The sequence below is a fragment of the Brachionichthys hirsutus genome, chromosome 12, assembly GCF_040956055.1.
Source record: "Brachionichthys hirsutus isolate HB-005 chromosome 12, CSIRO-AGI_Bhir_v1, whole genome shotgun sequence".
Taxonomy (NCBI): Eukaryota; Metazoa; Chordata; class Actinopteri; order Lophiiformes; family Brachionichthyidae; genus Brachionichthys; species Brachionichthys hirsutus.
In genome coordinates, this window is record NC_090908.1 from 5735588 (window position 1) to 5754228 (window position 18641).

Sequence of the window (18641 nt, forward strand, 5' to 3'; positions counted from 1 at the left end):
GTGGGAAAAATCAGTGGAGTTGACATGTGTGATATGTGAGCAGGTGCGTGGGCACCAGAGCCTGCCAGTTGAGAAGCGGGGGTCAATGGATAATAACCATGCCCGGCCATTATGCCATAATCCTTCCTCGCTTTTCTGGAAAACCTGAATAGCCCTGGAATCACTGACTCAATTTTTGGATCTCATTTTCATGACAAAGCGATTGTTCCACTGTTGCCTCTGCTGTTGGTGTTTATGAATGTGAGAGGGGGGTATAAAAGGGGACTGGTGAGGGGCCAGTGCAACATCGAGACCTCAGGAACCATCCAAAAACATCACCACACAAACATCAAGATGGGCAGGGTGAGTGGGAGACTGTTTTTTATTTGATTCAGAGAACAATGTGACATGTAGTACAAGTTGTATGTAACGCTCATGGGCAGGGGTCTATGTGTATGTGACCATCTCTACTGGGAAAATCAGGTTTAAAGCTTATTTGCCTTGGATTGCTGGTGGCCATGGTTCAATGTAGTCAAGACTTTTTGCAGCGGACACTGTTGATGGATTTAGGAGGTTAAACCTGCACATGAACACAGAAAACAACACATGAATGCATTTCAAAGTCAAATCACTTCAGGAAATATCTGTTTAAATATCAGAAACAATGATATGAGACTCTTGTTGTCCCCCAGATTGTCTTCTTTGAGGACAAGAACTTCCAGGGACGTCGCTATGAGTGTGACAGCGACTGTACAGATTTCCACACTTATTTGAGTCGCTGCAACTCCATCCGGGTCGAGAGTGGTGCTTGGGTGGTGTACGAGAGACCCAACTACAGTGGTTATCAGTATGTCCTGACCAGGGGAGAGTACCCAGAACACCAGCGCTGGATGGGTCTTAATGATCGCCTCAGCTCCTGCAAGATGATCCACTTTGTAAGTTGGCCTTCATCTGTGATCTAATCTTCTTAACTCCATTCCACAGTTTGACCTGTGAAAATGGAATTCCTGGTGGGATTCATCCTCGTGTGGATAAAAACCTGAGGTTTGGGAGTCCGAGTCAGACACTGGCTCGACAGATGGCTGCAGCGAGCAACAGGGACAGCAAAGCAGCTCACCAGAGTTTATTCTACCAATGACTGCAGGACTTAATCAATGCAGACCAATACCTGGGTCAGTCCATATGTATGGTCTGACTGGTCCAATCGACCCACGGCCTGCAGGCAGATTCAAGGATGCCACTCGTACAAAAATCAATCTATTTTTTACAATACGCATATGTACAGTTTTGTACTATTTACAAAGGCATTACATTAGAAAGGAAACAACGATGGTTATTTATGGTGGTTATAATGGTTTTGGTAGGTCAATGCAATCAAAGACGACCACAATCCTTATATTATTGTGAGATTCTGATTATATTTATAGCATTGTTTGGGTGAACACTTGATTCTAATTGGCTGAATCAATCCTCATGATGGAGAACACTAAATAGTTCCGGAGAAACTGTCAGTTCATCATTCTGAATTCATGTGCCCACTGGGAAGTTCTAGACTGAACTATATAATATCAAAAACCAGAAAGAGGAACACATCCCTCCACCACACCCGACAGTTCTCTAGAATAGATGCATTCACATCCTTTAACAGCCACACTCCACCTGCTGACTCTTCCATTTCAACCCTCTTTTGTGTCCTACGTCCCCTCTTCCTGTCATCTTGCAGACTAGTGGAACTCCATACAAGGTGCAGCTCTATGAGAAGGCGGACTTCAGTGGTCAGGTCTTTGAGGCTACAGAAGACTGTCCCTCACTTCTGGATAGGTTGCGCTGGAAAGAGGTCAACTCTTGTAAAGTATATGATGGTTGGTGGGTTTTCTACGAGAACCCCAACTACCGTGGACGGCAGTACTTCCTGGAGAAGGGGGAATACCGCAAGCCTGGTGACTGGGGTGCCATCAGTCCTGCAGTGCAGTCCTTCAGACGCTTCTCTGAATAAGTTCACCTAATTTAAAATGTTTCATGTAAATATTTGGCTAGAATTCTAACTATTTTGTGATCTTGAGCCAAGGCTTCAAAATAAAAAATCTGCCCATTAAGCAGACTGTGGACACCTTTCCTGATTTCAGTATGAGAGCTGATAATGTCTGTTTGTCCCTTTATAGAACAAAGATAAATAACTAGAAAAGCGCAAACCTCCGCCGAGCAGCGTATTCCCCTTGTAATTGGATTCATATCATCCACATGGTGATCTGGATTATAAATTGTTCTTGGTATCTTTATACACCAACCATGAAAACTAAAAGTGAATCGGAGTTGAATACGTAAAGGGGTTTTTCAATGTTAAAATGTAATCTTTTTTCCTGACCTAATTCTGGATCAGATCCAGCTGAATTTTGGTGGTGAGATAGAGGTCCCAACCCCTACGTGACTGTCAAATTCCATAAACGTTGATCAACAATCAACCAAGTAATTGAGGAACAAATTTTGAAGCGCCATTTACTGAAATGTTAAAGAAAATTTAAAAGTGATCCAGAATCCAGGATCTCTTCTGGATGATCACCGAAATTTCATCATCTGTTCCTGGTAACATTCCCAACATTTACTGAAGATTTCATCAAAATCTGTCTAGAAACCTTTGAGTTATCTTGATACTTAAATCTTGGTTTGCAGCCCTGCTATACAAATAGGCAAACAATCAAACCCCGCCTCGGCGGAGGTAATAACACTTGTCTAGAACGAGCTCTAATTCAGCTGTACAATATTTTCTAGTTCAACTACTTTTTCTTATTTAAAATGTCTGACAGACAGAATGAATGAATTTTATTTGAAATGGTAAATGGACTGCACTTATATAGCGCTTTCTTCACCGCTTTGCAGTGCTCCAGTCGCCCACACTCCAGTGGGCGACCGCTGCCATGCAAGGTGGTCCAGTGTCTTGCCGTCAGAGACAGTCAGAGCCGGGATTCGAACCACCGACTCTCTGACCACTGGACGACCCACTCTACCAACTGAGCCACAGCCGTGAAAGACACTTCGGTTTGGGTCTACCTTGAGCTACCTCAGTTTCACAGAAAATCTTCAGGCTACTTCATCCCAGCACAGGTCTGAGATCCACAGTGACAGGTTGAGTGTTGAAGTGAGTCCCAAAGGAGAAACAGTTTCCACCTCCACCTATCAGCAGCAGCTCCGCTTCCTCTGGGTCTATTAGCTCAGAGCAGAATGAGTGAAGCATCAGGGGCCAGGGCACTGCAGTCTAGAGACAGCAGAACACACAGAATGCATATAATTTCAAGATGATGATGACGATGGTTGGATAAAACCTGAATTTATATGAGGCATTTGATGTCGAAGCAACTCAGGCCATAATCCCAGGTGGATGCATCAGCACAGTAAAAAGCTTGAAGTTACCGTGTCCAGTCTGAACTCCACACTGCTGTGTGTGGTGAGGTTGATAATGAGACCACCCGGTACACCATTACAATTCAGCCAAACTCCACCAACCACAACCAGCTTTGCACCAATAACATGGGCAGAATGGGAGTACCTACAACAAGAAAAACGATTTCACACAGACTTTTATGACATTTGATTTTATTCAGCTTAATGATGTGAAGGTTTCTCAGTGGTTTTGAAACACAACACACCTGGGAACAGGTGATGGCTGCACCTCGATTTTTGTCCATCTGAAGCCTCTTTCATTTGGCCTTAACACCACTGTGTCCCCCAGTGGCACCCCCATTCTGTTTAGCCCTCCGAACACCACCGCTCCACCCTTATATGAACAAGCCGAATGGGAATGACGTGCCTCTGGAGCTGCGCCATCTACTGGGATCTATATGAATAAATGAATACTTAATTTTTGTGTCTATCCTTTACAATTCAGACTCATTGACTTACAACATACCCCAACATTCTAGCACATTAATCCACTGATCAGCAACCTCATTTACAGATAAACATCCAAACAGAAATATGATGCCATATGTCTAATTTCACCGTGGCAAACATTAAAATCACCAAATAAATTCAAGTTCTTGCATAACACAAAATACCTTTTAAAGTGGCAGGAGATCCGTATATTTAAATGCTAGCCGTGTATGTGTGCAATGAATACATGAATGAATTTTTAAACATTGCTCGTGTAAAGTAAACCTCAGTCCAGTGGTGCTGGACCAGACAAAGGAAGCAGCCATCACCCAGAACCATCTCGGATTCGTTCTTTCCACCAAATACAAACAGGAAGTATTTTCCTGAAAGGAAAAAGCTTTATCTATATTAAACACAAATAGATGAAAAACAATTAATGAATTCACTATTTCGTGCTAATCTTACCATTGTGACAGATCAAAGAAGCAGTGTGCCTCCATCTTGCTGGTGGTGGATTACCTGTACAGATCATCTCCTCAACACTGAATTTCACAAATTCTGTGTTCTCAGAGTCTGCAGGACCCAGATTTAATTTGAAAATGCTCTGAACTGGGTTCAGTGGAGAGGAGCGACCACCATATACCACAATGCCTCTTCCAGGAAGAGAGGTGGCAGTGTGATAAAGTCGATCATCTGAAAGAAAGGAAAATTAAAAAACAAACTAAACTCATAATGGAAACTAAACTAGTTGCTCTTAGTGCTTAATTCAAGATGACACCTCTATAAATATAAATGTAGGTCCTGCCGTAAACCCTCTTACCTAACTCTCTGGATAGGTCTACAATGGCAGATATCCAGCCTTCCTGGTGCCTAAGGAGGATTCTGGCTGCTGCCCCCCGCCCTCCTTTGCTAGAGCCTCCTGTTAGCAGGACCTGCCCTGGTCTCACCAATGAGGCAGCCATCCCCAGCCCATCCATACAAACAGGTATGGTCTGCACACACAGGACTGTGGTGTTCGAAGACTTGCAGAGAGATGATGCTGAAGATACTGAAGAAAATCAAACACATTTGAAACAAAAACTTGATCAGCCTTATGAACAAAGTGTCTAAGATATTTAATAATATACAGTATATATAGATGGGCCAGTGCAAAATTGTTCAGACGGGTTTGGTATGAAGCCTAACATGAGCACAGACTTGTGCAGCAAATTTTTACCATTAGATGATGCGCTTGATTCAGCAACGACTCATACTGAGCCCATAAATGGGAGCATAACAGCATTTCAATCCATCAGTACAACTGTGACTCACCACCTTCCTCTTACAAGCATTCATGTTAATTTTAATTTTCTTCTTTGGAAATTCTACATTAGAACTAATAACATAAAGACTTCAGCCTTGTGCAACTAGAAAAAACATGCAATCACAACACAAAACAAAAAATACACTGCCATGAGTTGCTGTGCAAAGGTTTTTAATCGGAATAGTAATTTGAAGATTAAGACACTTACTATATACCGGTAATACTGCAATCCTGAAGTGTGTTACAGACTAGTTGGCAGGTGCACCTGAGCCAGGTGGCTGGAAGTTAAACTGGACTGAGTTTATACACCAGACCACCATTTCCAGAACTGGAAACATACCCAACCTTTTAATAGATGAGAAAGAATTAAGGTGCTACCTGGAGCCTGAGTGAGTAAAGCCTGGGCCATCAAAGAGCCTTGAGCTGCAGTCAGGATGAAGTAGTGGGAACACTTCTGATGCCACTCCTGAGGGTAAACAGGAGTACATTCAACTCCATCATGATCAAGCATGATTTTTGAAATGGTCTGGCACGGGTAACCACATTTTAACAGCTTACCTCATATTCGTCAAAGGTCTCCAGGCTCTCTATTCTGCAGCGCTCCTCCTCAGGAACCAGCCCGAGGTAGAAGGCATTCATATCCAGACATACACACTGCTCCCAGCCCTGAACATAATGACTCATCTTTATAGAACCACCATATTGTGCACTACACAAAAACAGACCAGATTTCATAATACATCTACAAATGTACCTAATGATCGTGAAAATAAACACCTCTGGTACAGTTACAACTTTGATAAATGGGATGCTTATTGTGTGCATACTGGCCTTGTCCATGAACCTGTGTCTCTGAGCAGCAGCATCTGGATACTGCTGGATTGAATGTAGCGCTGAGTTGAGTTTCAGGAAATGGTTTTGCATGATCCGACCAAAGGGATCATGTGGATGTATCTGCTCATATATAACATAGAGGGACTGTGGAAAACGTTTTGCTGCCCAACTGATGACAGCATCTGAGCTGGAAGACATTCAGCACATAACAACAACCATTAGACAAGACCGGAATCATGGGAATTTTGCTATAGATATTTAGTAATAACTGTGAGATCACAACATTGTAAATGATTTTAATATTCCAGTTTCTATAACATGTATGCATATACATGTTGATATGATCTCCTAGACAAACCTCATCAAATCCTACCATTGTGTCTCCATGTAGGTAAGCACCACTTCAGAGAGAATTAGGGTGGGGGTAGTCCAGTCAAGCCCAGCTGCACCCAATGTCTCTTCCATCTGGGACTCCTCCCTGACATCCACCCCTAACAGATGGTACCAACCACTAGACACATATGTAGGTCCTGAAAACACAGAGACAAAAATTCAACAGTTTCTCTGAGGTCAGAACCTTCTCTAAACTAGACATAACATCCACAGGGAAACTGGAGGTTTTTCATAGTCTTATGGCATTTTGTCTGCACAGAGTAGGGTTTGACACATATCCTGTAAATGTGTCATGCATGTCTGTGTTGTGTGTGACACCACATTCCAAAAACCATGTGACATAACAACTTTAAAACATTGATTTGTTTTAGTGACTATTTTGCAAAGTCATTGTCCGCTTCACCGATTCCAGTTGTTAAAAGCTATCGAGTGTCACACCTTATAACGTTTTGTAAGCAGGCTTTACGTCTTCTTATCTGAATTTCACTGTTTTATTTTAAATTGTTTGTTACATCCTAATTTCTTTCTCCACACATTGTTTTAATTTGTACACATTTTCTCTGTATAAACCTTTTATTACCCTCGCCGAAGGGGAGGCGAGGGTATTGCAATTGGGTCCGTTTGTTTGTATGTTTGTCTGTTTGCTTGTCTGTCCGAGCGCATAACTCAAAAACTAGGAACCCAATCGACTTGAAGGTTTTACACAAGCAAGGTTCTGTCTGTGGCTCGGTCCTCCCCGAGAATGGCGTTGATCCGGATCTGGATCCAGATTCTAGAATTATTTTTACATCTGGAATTGTGCTCTGCTGTAAACTGCCATTTTAAGAGGGAGGGACACGGATGGCATGATGGGAAAAAGAGTCCAGAAGGTGTCTTGTAGTACGTTCCGGAGCAGCAAGCTAGAGCAGGTTTGGCTCCTCTGATCCGGAAGCCCTGTTTACTGTCTCACAAGATCGAATAGTCTATTGGAGGCGAGGGTCTGCAATCTCTGATTGTCTTTCTAGTTATATCTGGAATTGTGCCTGTGCTGTAAACTGCCACTTTAAGAGGGAGGGAAACGAATGGCATGATGGGAAAAAGAGTCCAGAAGGAGTCTTGTAGTACGTTCCGGAGCAGCAAGCTAGAGCAGGTTTGGCCCCTCCGATCCGGAAGCCCTGTTTACTGTCTCACAAGATCGAATAGTCTTTTGGGGGCGAGGGTCTGCAATCTCTGATTGTCATTTTCTAGTCTTTATTTTGCATCTCTATCTTTTTTTTAAAATAATGCTCTCAATATTCGTATTTATGGATGTATGCATATATATCATGCTGGTCTTTGTAAAACATTTTGTCTTAAATATGATTGTTCTTTTAAGTGAAATAATGTAATAAATTTATAAATTAATTAAACCTGAAACAAAAAACTCTATAAACACAAGATGGTTTTATGTAAAGGAAAATACCAACCTGTCTGAGAGGACAAATAACAGTCTAACATGGCTGTCAGAGTTCCATTAGCATTGATAATTGCAGCCTTTCTTTGGGCGACATCAGGGAAATCCAGCTCAAATATGACAGTCCTGTCAAGCGCTCCATCTGAGTGAAGCCGGAAATACAGAGAGTCGAACCCCGCGCCCAAAGACAAAATCTAAAAAAAATGATATGGATGAGTAACCTTTGTTAAATCAAACGTCCTGCGCTGCATAATTTTGAATAATGTTACTGTTAACTTGCCTGTCTCCTGGGGCAACTTTCAGTAATGTGTAAAAACTTCCTCACGCAGTGGTCCATGGCTCTCCATCGCACATAGTAGCCCCTAAAACACAAACACAACACACTGCAAATAGTAGATACTGTATTCCATATGTGGATGTACAGTCAAATCATCTGAGTTCTGACAACCTACAAGACACTTTCACTACTTTCTAATATTTTATCAACAAAATAATTAATGCATGTACAGCATAAGTTACCATGGTGACCTTGACAGGTTAAAATGAACACAAATCATACTGAAAACGCTGGTCTCCGACTCAACATACATTCACAATACACCCCTCTGATTTTCTCATTACCTTTTGGAACAATATGTGATTTTTTTAAACACACTTGCATCTTAAATGGATGCCGTCATATCACCATAACTTTGTACATGCGTGTAATCACAAGGGCACATCCATTTAATACGTGCTTTGTTTGGTAAATAAAGACAGTGACAGTTGAAGACAGAAATTAAGAAGAGGAAGACGGGTGCATCAGCAGCGAGAGAGAGGGAATGGAAGAGTTTCGGATTGAGAGTAGGGACTTTGAGACTTCCGCTTCCGCCCAATGGTGTGAGCAGTCAGGACGGGCAGCTCCGCTAAATATTCGATGATTTTCACCTTCTAGATCAAGTAAACAAGTCCAATTGGTATAAAATTATATGTTTGATAGAACCAAGTCTGCAATGACAATCCAAACAACTTCACTTACTGCTAATGCTAGTCCGATAGCTCCGGTGCATGCTAAATGCTAGCGCTACATCGTCCGTGAGTAACCGCAGCAACATGCGGGATGAAAAGTCCCCGCCCGGTGAACGGATGGAGAATTCTAATAGCACTGTACGAGTATTGCAGAACGAAATGAGATCGTTTCGAGACGCTGACGGCTGACAAAGACACAAATCGAGGCCATGCATGGAGAGCTACGCGGAGACACAGCCACGTTCCAACAGAAAGCTCAAGATGATATGAAAACACCCAGAGATTAGCTTTTTTCACAGGTGAAGACGCTAGCCGATAACCACACTGAATCAGTAAACACACAGCACAAGATGGAAAAGTCACTCACTGACGTCTGTGACAGAGTTTCTTCACTGGAAACGGCCAATGAAAAGTTGCAAAAAGAATACAAGAAAGTGGCAGAAAAGTGCATGGATCTCAAAAACAGAAGCCGCAGGCAGAATATTCGCATTATTGAGGTTGAGTAATCCTACCAGATTTGTGGCAGAGAATTGGGGAAAAGAAAACGTTTGCTCCCCCCTCATCATCGACCGGGCGCACAGGACCCGCGGCCCAAAACCGAGACCAGGTGAGCGACCACGAGTACTTCTCGGCTACATTATTATGCTGACAAGGAGAAGATTCTGATTCGTCACCGGGCGTCATTCAAGCAGTTTAAAGGAAAGCTGCAGGTATCCCGTACAGCACATGTGTCAAACTCAAGGCCCGGGGGCCAAATGTGGCCCACCACACCATATTTTGTGGCCCGCGAGAACTGTGTGCAGACATTTGTTTTTATAAAATGCTGCATCTGTCACACATTTTCTTAACAGCTTGCAACTGTTGGTTGTTCTGCAATTCTGCCCCTCTCAACTGTGACAAAAGAGTTTTGAACAAAGTTAATGCCATAACTTGTGTTGGATGATATTTTTCTTTCTTTATATTATTTACTTGAATAAGTTTGGTTGTTGATTGATCTCTTCTGGATCGTCACCAAAGTGTAATAATCTGTTCCTGGTAACGTTCCCAACATTTCCTGAAAATGTCATCAAGGTCCGTCCAGAACGTTTTAAGTCAACTCGCTAACGGACGCCAGCGATTACACAACCTCCGCCTCGCCTCAGCTGAGGTAATTACAGCAGTAATCTATCCAGATGTGATGTTTGTAACTTAATTAAGTATGTAGTAGTAATAAATAGTTATCTAGCAGCGTGTTAAGGAGTAGTTACATGTATTTTACATTACATTTACACTGTTACGGTTAGAACTGGCCCTTTGAGGGCAACCATAATGCTGATGTGGCCCTTGGAAAAAAATAATTTGACACGCCTGCCGTACAGCCTCTATTACCCCACAAGGCTGGAGATTACAGCGCAAGGAGTCAGGCATGTATTTACAGATCCACACAAAGCTGAAATGTTTCTCGTAGGAATCACGCCAGTGGATGGAGAATTGGGAAGATTTGGGAAGCGTTTGATCAACATAGAGGAATTGCCTGGGAGAAGAGTAGCGCTTGGATAATGGGCGGATATATTTATATATATATATTTATTTTCTTTTTCCCTTTTCGTTACTTCAGTAGGTGAGTGCTCTCTTATAAATGTTGTGTACATTTAATTTTATTTGCACGTGCACTTTTCTTCTTTAAATATTAGCCTTACTAATTTTATTAGTACTTACTAAGTTTATTATTAGGCCAGAGTGCCTATCTAGGCGTAAGGGGCTATTGCTTTTGCAACGCAGAAGACGACAAGTTGACGAGCGCAGCGAGTCAACCATCGGCATTCAACTTCGCAATGCTGTTGACGACGACTAACACATCACGCCCACACACACCGACACTCAACAGCACACACACAAGCGTAGCCCTCGTCGAGGCCATTCCGAAAATGTATTTTATGTAGTAATTGCGTACTCAGAAAAAAAGCTATATTGTTTTTGCTAAAATCCTTTTAGAGGCCCGAGCGCCTATCTAGGCGTAAGGGGCTATTGCTTTTGTAACGCAGAAGACGACAAGTTGACGAGCCTCGACATTCAACTTTGCCATGTTGTTGACGACGACCAACACACTCACGCCCACACACCCCGACACTAAACAACACACCCGCACACACACACAAACACGAGTTGACGAGCGCAGCAAGTCAACCATCGGCATTCAACTTCGCAATGCTGTTGACGACGACTAACACATCACGCTGTTAGAGTTGTTTACATATTTCCATCTAAAGCTCCGTAATTGTTATTGGAAAAGAACAGCCCCATCTGGTGGGCAGCGATGTTGTGTACTCTGAAGGTATGATGTCACTAGGGTCAATGGGAGGAGCATGACCTTTGTCAATAAAAGTGAACAAGGAAGCGGAAACAGGATGAGGAAGTGCGCGCCAGACCAGAGGGTCCGGGCGGCGAGAGAGAAAAACGAAATCCAGAATCTGCCTGTTTCATTTCGGTGCAAACACAATGATAGAGACTTTAACTCTATCACACGCCCACACACACTGACACTCAACAGCACACACACACCCCGACACTAAACAACACAAACGGCAATTTGACCCCCTGAACATACTCGAAAACTCACCAAATTTTGAACCAAATTCAGATCCGGCGAAAAATCTGTCTACCTCTGTCTGGCTCGTCTACACTCCCTATCAGAGAAGTAATGGTTAGAGACAGAACAGGAAAGTGGGTTTTATTTTGATGTATTAATTCAATTGATGTTATTACGTGTATAAGTGTATATGCTTTGCCCAGTTTATTGCTTTTTGCTTCAATCAAGCCTATAATAAATGTATAAAATGTAAATCTTATTTTTCACCTTGACTTCTTACATAACGTAAAATTAGTTTATGCCAGAATAACATCTAAGGTTCTAAAGCAGTGGTTCTTAACCTTGTTGGAGGTACCAAACCCCACCAGTTTCATATGCACAGTCACCGAACTCTTCTTCAGTGAAAAATAAAATAAATCTGGAAATAAAATTCAAGACATAGGTATATGATTTTTTAATGGTGCATAAAATGAAATGTTGCATGAATATCACCTTCTTCAAAGAACAAAACCAACACAGTGCATGAACTCACAAGAAATTACAAACCGGCCAATCAGTGTGACTCTGCTGTTGCCTTTGAGAGACCAGTTCAGATGCGTGGCTTCACCTTGGTGCCGCTCTCATGTCATGTTCACAGCAAAGTCTGTTCCTTTTCTTCATTTTTATGTCCAGCATCCTCAAAGGATTGCTCACAAAGATATGTTGTAACAAATGGTATTGAAAATTCCAGGGTTTCTTAGCAATAACAATTCCCCCATCTCCATGTAGATTCAAAAAGTCTTCCCTTAGGTTTGCTGGTGTGAGACGAGAGGGGGCTCTATCATGCAAATCATGCAGATTCTCCCCCTGGAAAGCTTATTGTATTTATTGTTTTTGTTTAATGTTTTGAATTGACTTGTCATGCAATATCTTTCAATATAAAATAATCTTGCAGATAGGACGCTGACTCCATCACGTATCACGTTCCGTGATACATGTGAATCCATGTTGTGAGATGTGTCTCTCCTGTTGGGATGGGTAGCTCATTGTGTGAATGCGACTGCGTGCGTGCATGTGCAGCTGAGGTGTGCGCCCCTCCCCTGTGAGTGAGAGAGAGGTATCGAGGAAAAAGAAACTATATTATTAAGTGCAAGTGGAATAAAACAGCTTCATCTATTCAGCTTGTCTGGCGTATCCCTTTAGCATTGCTGCACTTTAGCTTCGTTCACCAGTCGGGTAGTTAACCCTGGAGGAAGAAGCAGCCTTCGGCCCCGGAGAGGAGCGATCTCCGCGGCGTCACCCGACCGTGGTTAGGAGACCAGAAGGTTTAACAATGGATTAAAATATTAAGAAAGAAATTACACGACGTACTGGTACGACAGTCACATTGAATACTGAGTTGCACCAACCCAAGAAATAGTTCACGTAACTGATCTGACCCGTAGCACCTGGTCAATTGTTGGGTCTCTTCGAGGACCAGGGTCCCACAGGGAATATTTTGACATGCGCAGTTTGACCCAAAACACCGGAAATGGTAGAAGAAGCGTAGCGACTTCCGTTGTAAACCAATCATCGATCCGCGCTTTTCTGCGTGAAACGTCAGCGTTATTTCGCTCGTTTTCCCCGTTTGCGCTTTTAGTTTCCTCCTTTAATGTCTCCGGCAACATGTTTGTCTCAGATATTGACCAGTTCTGTCTTCCGCCCGCCTTGCTTTTCGCTCGCTCTGCTTCAACTAGCTTCCGGGAATAGCAGTAGCGCGTGTAGCTGACGTCACAGACATGCGCAGTAAGGACGACTTGTACCGAAACATCGGAATAAGTGTTTTCATGCGCCCTGACCGGGTTACAAATCGGTATAAACCACCCCTCTCGATCGGGATAGAATTGTGACCGGATCAGGCTGGATTGGGTTAGACTATTCCGGTTAAGGTGTGTACATGAAGCATTTTTATTCCGATCAGGATTTTAACCGGGTTAAATGTGTCCATGTAAACGCACCTATAGTGAATAGCGTCGGGCCAATACTTCGCCAAATCTCAGCCTAAATTGATTCCTACATGACCTTGGATCACAGAGTAAACTCCCAGGATTAGACAGTGACGATCATTTAACCCTATTGAAACGGAGGGCTGGCAGCTGAGTTGAGCCGCTGTGCTCAAGTGCAGAGTAGCAGTTAGGCTCCGCCCAGATTAATAATAATAATAATAATAATACATTTTATTTAAAGGCGCCTTTCTTGGCACTCAAAGACACCGTACAATACATATCAAAAATAACATATCTAAAATAAGAATCTAACAGAATAGAAAATAGTAAAACCAAAATAAATTTAACGGAAATAAATTAAGAAAGTGATATGGTAATAAAAAAATAAAAATAAAAATATGGAATAGGCAGTTTTAAACAGATGTGTTTTGAGTTGTGACTTGAAATGGTAGAAATAATCAATGTTTCAGAGTTGGGGTGGTAATGAGTTCCAGAGACGGGGAGCAGAGCGGCTGAATGCTCTGCTCCCCATCGTGATGAGACGGGCGGAGGGGACAAACAGGTGTATGGAGGAAGAGGATCTCAGGGTGCGGGTCGGACAGATATGGAGGGGTGAGGTTGTGGATGGTCTTGAAGGTTAACAGAAGGATTTTAAACTGAATACGGAACTGAATAGGAAGCCAATGAAGTTGTTGGAGGACAGGAGTGATATGATGGCTGAAAGGGGTTCTGGTAATGATACGAGCAGCTGAAGAAGATTAATATAAACTGGGGTTTTACAGCATGTCCAAAAGAGAGATAGGGACTATATCAGTAGAAGGATGTTGAGAATAGAACTGCCAGGGAACAGGGCTCGAGGTCAACCCAGGAGAAGATACAGTACATGGATGTAGTGAGGGAGGACATGAGAGTGGCTGGTGTTGGGGAGGACGATGCAAAGGACAGGGTGAAGTGGAGAATGTTGATTTGCTGTGGTGACCCCCCACGGGACAAGCCGAAAGTACAGTAGCAGTAGGAGATGTTAGTCGCATAGTTCTTTGGAAAGCTGAGGTCCCTGCTGACCTGTTGATGAGTGGGGCTCTCCTGGACACTTTGCACACGAAGTTTTGGAGAAAAACATCATTGAAGTAGCCCTGAGCTGCAGCAGACACCTTGCTCACCACACTGCTGTCATTGGTCCCCTGAACCTAGGTCAAGAAACGCAAATACAGATCCATTATAGCTGAAAATGGCTCCACGTGTCTATTTTACTTTTTGCATGTGTTCACAGTAGATATGCTGAAGTAAAAAGAGATTACATTGTCCCAAACTGAAAACATATCCATGCCATGGTATCAAAATTAGAGGCAATTAAAGCAGAATAATGGCTCCTGTCGCTGTTATACTATCCTACCTTTAGTAAATGCATTAATTATGTACACTACTAGTCAAAAGTTGGGAACAAACCTTCTTATTTAATGGTGTGTTTTTTTCGCAATGAAGGCATCCAAACGTAAATTGAGTTTTCAGTGTTCCATCACACTGCTGGCCTTTGCCAACACCTTGCCATCTCTATCTTTAATCACTCTAACATGCTGAATAGCCTTCCCACCTCTGTCTAGCCAACCTGTACAGATTCTTCTCTCCCTCTTGGCTATCTAACTTGGCATACAGCTGTTTGACCTTTGCCTTGCATTTCATCTCCCTGTACTCCTGTTTACTCTCTCCTGTCCTCTCAATGTCCCTCTTCTTCTGAGCCAACATATTTTCCTGTATACACTTCTGCACTTCTTGTTTCCACCACCAGGTCTCCTTTCCTTCCAGAAGACACAACGAGTACTCTCCTACCTGTCTCCCTGATCACCCTAGCTGTTGTATTCCAGTCTTCTGGAAGCCTATCTCACCAACTCAAAGCCTGTCTCACCGCTTCCCTGAAAGCCTTAGTCCTCTTCATCTTCTTCACCACTAGTCATCTTACACACCACTAGCCTATGTTGGCTGGCTACACTCGCTCCTACCATGACCTTAGAGTCACCAACCTCCTTTAAACTGCTCCGTCTACACAATATGTCGTCCGCTATCATATCATGAAACAAGTAACGTTATTATCCCTGCTGTAAAAACAAGGGTTATTACAGACAAAGTGTGTTTTACATTTGTTTGTTCTTTTGCTCAGAGCTTGACCTGCGAGATGGAGAAAACGACAGGTTCCAGAGGATGCCATGTCTGGCTCACATGCTTCAGCTCACCCTGAATGCTGTCCTGAAGTACCCAAATACTGACTCGCTTATATCGAGAGCAAGAAAGCTCGTCCACGCTGTGAGGAAATCATCAGCGGCAAATGAAGTATTAATCAAAACGTGTGGCTAAACTCTGGTCCGAGATTGTAGCACGTTAGGCAGCTATGCTGCGGACTGTTGAATATGAATGAATGAATATATTTATTAGATAGAATGTTAGAGTACAAGTACAGTCACACAGTAGCATGTATTACAGTACAAATAAAGTCAAACATCCTGTCTAAGAGGAGCATTTCAAAAAAGCCCTTGCGGTCTTGTTTCCGTTGAAAGTCCTTCGTACATAAATCATCCACAATTAATACAAATTTAACAATACAAATACAAATAAAACCAATATTCAATAACTCTGTTACAGTTGGTTGTTTAAAATTACTGAATAAATTATTTCTATGTTACCTTTTGTTGAGTTGTATTATTTTTTAATCCTGTATCTGACAAATAACCCAAAGTATAAAAAACTCAAACTAATAAAAACTAAACTAAAACTAATAAAAACCAGCAAATCCACTCTAAAAGCTAATTGAAACTAACTGAATTAGAGAATACAAATTCAAAACTAACTAAAACTAAACTATAATAAAAAATCCAAAACTATTATAACCTTGATACTGATACTGTATGTAGAAGACAGGTATGGTGAGCACTGAATGCATGTGTGTGTCTGCTGCCCCGTGTGGTGAATGTGAGTATAGCTGGGGAGTGGGTGTGCCTGTGTATGAGGCTTAAAAGGTGCGCACACACCTGGAACACGGAGCTAGGGGAGAGGCAGTTGGGAAGCCGTAATTTTTGTTGACCGTTTTTGTACGCTTTGTCTTTATTATATGGTTCCTTTTCATCAATCCATTATTCATCTATGCAATATATTTTTCGGACTTTGTACATCTCCAGTACCGCCGTACTTGCGCCTCAAATAAATCCACCCGTGAACGCATCCAGGATTCCGCGTCTGTGTACAGACATTTAGCGCGTCGGACAATTACGCAGGACCCAACACACCTCTCAGCGGATAAACCAGGGAAGGAAGCCGCAACACTGTACATGCAAGAGGTTTTATTGTGAAAGACCGGAAACAGGGTGTGTTGGAACGTACCATTGGTGGCGGAGCGCGCGTCTGAGAAAGCAGAGTGAAGACAAGGAGCAAGAACAAATATCTCCCCCAAAGGTTAATGCTGTCCTCTTTCCATCAAAACCCTCGGCTACAAATTAGCTCTGTCTTTTGTCTTAAAAGCATTTTTATATTCTATAACAAGGTTTTCATTCCTAATCTGGGTCACAGTTCATTTATCCTGAGCGCCGGTGAACGCATCATACAGAGCCGCAAGTACCCTCAAATACAAACAACTCGTCGGCTTACCGGCTGTTCTTCAATAGTTTTAAACAGATCGTCTGCACGGTTACTGTTGGGTCCGGTCCAAAATTTTATCCCGGATGCAATTCCTGCCGCAACCCTCTGCATTTATTCGGGCTTGGCTCAAGGGAGGCACCTGCTATGGCACGTTAGCTCCTGCTACCAGTGTCACCTAAGAGGCTGGTTCTGCCCGAGGGAAACAAAGGCAGCCTTCCAGACGGTACCGAGCCAGAGTACCCATTTGCCCTGCCTCCACTCTCCATGCCACGCTCAGCGTGAAAATTACAACAACTCTCGTCTGAAATTTAGTGCAACTATTTAACGGCATGCCACGGAACTACTTAAATAAGTACAAACACAAAGTCATATGCCTCCGCTGATTTTCAAATATTTGCACATGAGCTTTTGCTTGTTATGTTGTAGTAACGGAATAAGCCTCACATACCGCGGTGTCCTTCGCATGCTTCTGTTTCCTTTCGTTGGTGGAGGGCATTATGTCAGACAGTTCTCACTTCATTCCCATTTTATGAATCGAAAACACTGATAGTGCCGACTTGTTCACAGATATTCGCGTACCTACAAGTTCTGCACTCTAGCGCTCCTGCTGGTCTGGAGCCCACACAAACGCTCTTCGTCATATAAACATCGTGCAAAAGAACCTATTTCTATTTCAGTATAAAAATAATAATTAAAACAATGCTGCAAAACAAATACTGGATATTTTTCTTACACTTATATCATATAATCTGTTTCATATTTAAAATAGAAAGAATTATGTGATGTCACAGGATTCGTTGGGGACAAATCGTTTTCCAAGGATTGCGAGGAATGACCCGCCTCCTGTGCCCATGATTGGTCAATCTGTTGGAGCCGTCGAGATGTCCAGGTACGCCAATCAGAGGCAAGCTCGGGCGGGTTATTCACTCGCCATTCTGAAAAAAAAAAAAAAAAACTCGTGGGGGAATGCGTTTTTTAACAGGTCGACGATGCAGCACTTAGTGCGCTTGCGCCAATCTACAGGAAGCGTTAACGTTTTCATCAACCAGCTGATAGCCAGATTGTCAACAGTTAAACCTGCGATACCTGCGCTACTGTGACGCCAGTATATGCGGTAAACATTTTCCATTATCCTCTAAGGCGCTATATCTTTTTCGGATAGACATATCTTATTATTATAATATGCCGTCAAAATATAAAGCTTTGATTCAGTTTTTGTCTCGTCCAGCCTGAACAGTGTCCCAATAGCATATAATGAAAGATAAAGGCTCATGGTGTGATAACATGTACTGTGGAAGTAAACGACAGACAGAGGGCAGGAATGTCATCTACATTCTGCCGACATATGACGTTGTTGTGTTGTTTCAAATGAGTTATAGGGCTCAGCATTGTTAATGTAGGAGCTCTGAAGCTCTAGTGTCACTGCAAAATCATGGAAGACAGCATGGAACAAACACGATTTTTGAAAAACATTATTTGCAGAGTACACACGCAGGCCTGGAAATAACTGGAATAATTTCCTATGTTTTCATGCCAACGTATCTCAACTCTCCCTTATTAAAGCCTTAACCTTTAGACACATTGGATGCGGTGCTAATGGTCAGAGAGGAAGAAGTGTTTAGTTGGTAAATCATTATGTGATCTAGCTCCACAGCAAATAATTTTACT

The 18641-nt window shown here is 42.5% G+C and overlaps 2 protein-coding genes across 3 annotated transcripts; one reads left to right on the top strand and one right to left on the bottom strand.

Moving 5' to 3' along the window:
* Window positions 1-333: 333 nt before the first annotated feature.
* Window positions 334-2031, top strand: crygs2 (crystallin, gamma S2). 2 transcript variants are annotated; one of them, XM_068746757.1, is made up of 3 exons: window positions 334-342; window positions 672-914; window positions 1703-2031. In XM_068746757.1, exons 1-3 carry the CDS (start codon window positions 334-336, stop codon window positions 1973-1975), a joined length of 525 nt encoding a protein of 174 aa, XP_068602858.1. In that variant the 3' UTR covers window positions 1976-2031. The 2 variants fall into 2 exon arrangements, with proteins under 2 accessions (XP_068602858.1, XP_068602859.1); XM_068746758.1 differs by lacking the exon at window positions 334-342 and adding an exon at window positions 552-601.
* On the bottom strand, window positions 353-17469 carry lcmt2 (leucine carboxyl methyltransferase 2). Its single transcript, XM_068746751.1, has 15 exons — window positions 17422-17469; window positions 14412-14536; window positions 8089-8170; window positions 7822-8002; window positions 6357-6513; window positions 5981-6170; window positions 5708-5815; window positions 5528-5615; window positions 4667-4894; window positions 4312-4539; window positions 4132-4229; window positions 3624-3811; window positions 3388-3523; window positions 3028-3232; window positions 353-559 (listed from the first exon to the last, which is right to left on the bottom strand). Exons 1-14 carry the CDS (start codon window positions 17467-17469, stop codon window positions 3068-3070), a joined length of 2022 nt encoding a protein of 673 aa, XP_068602852.1. The 3' UTR covers window positions 353-559; window positions 3028-3067.
* Window positions 17470-18641: the final 1172 nt, after the last annotated feature.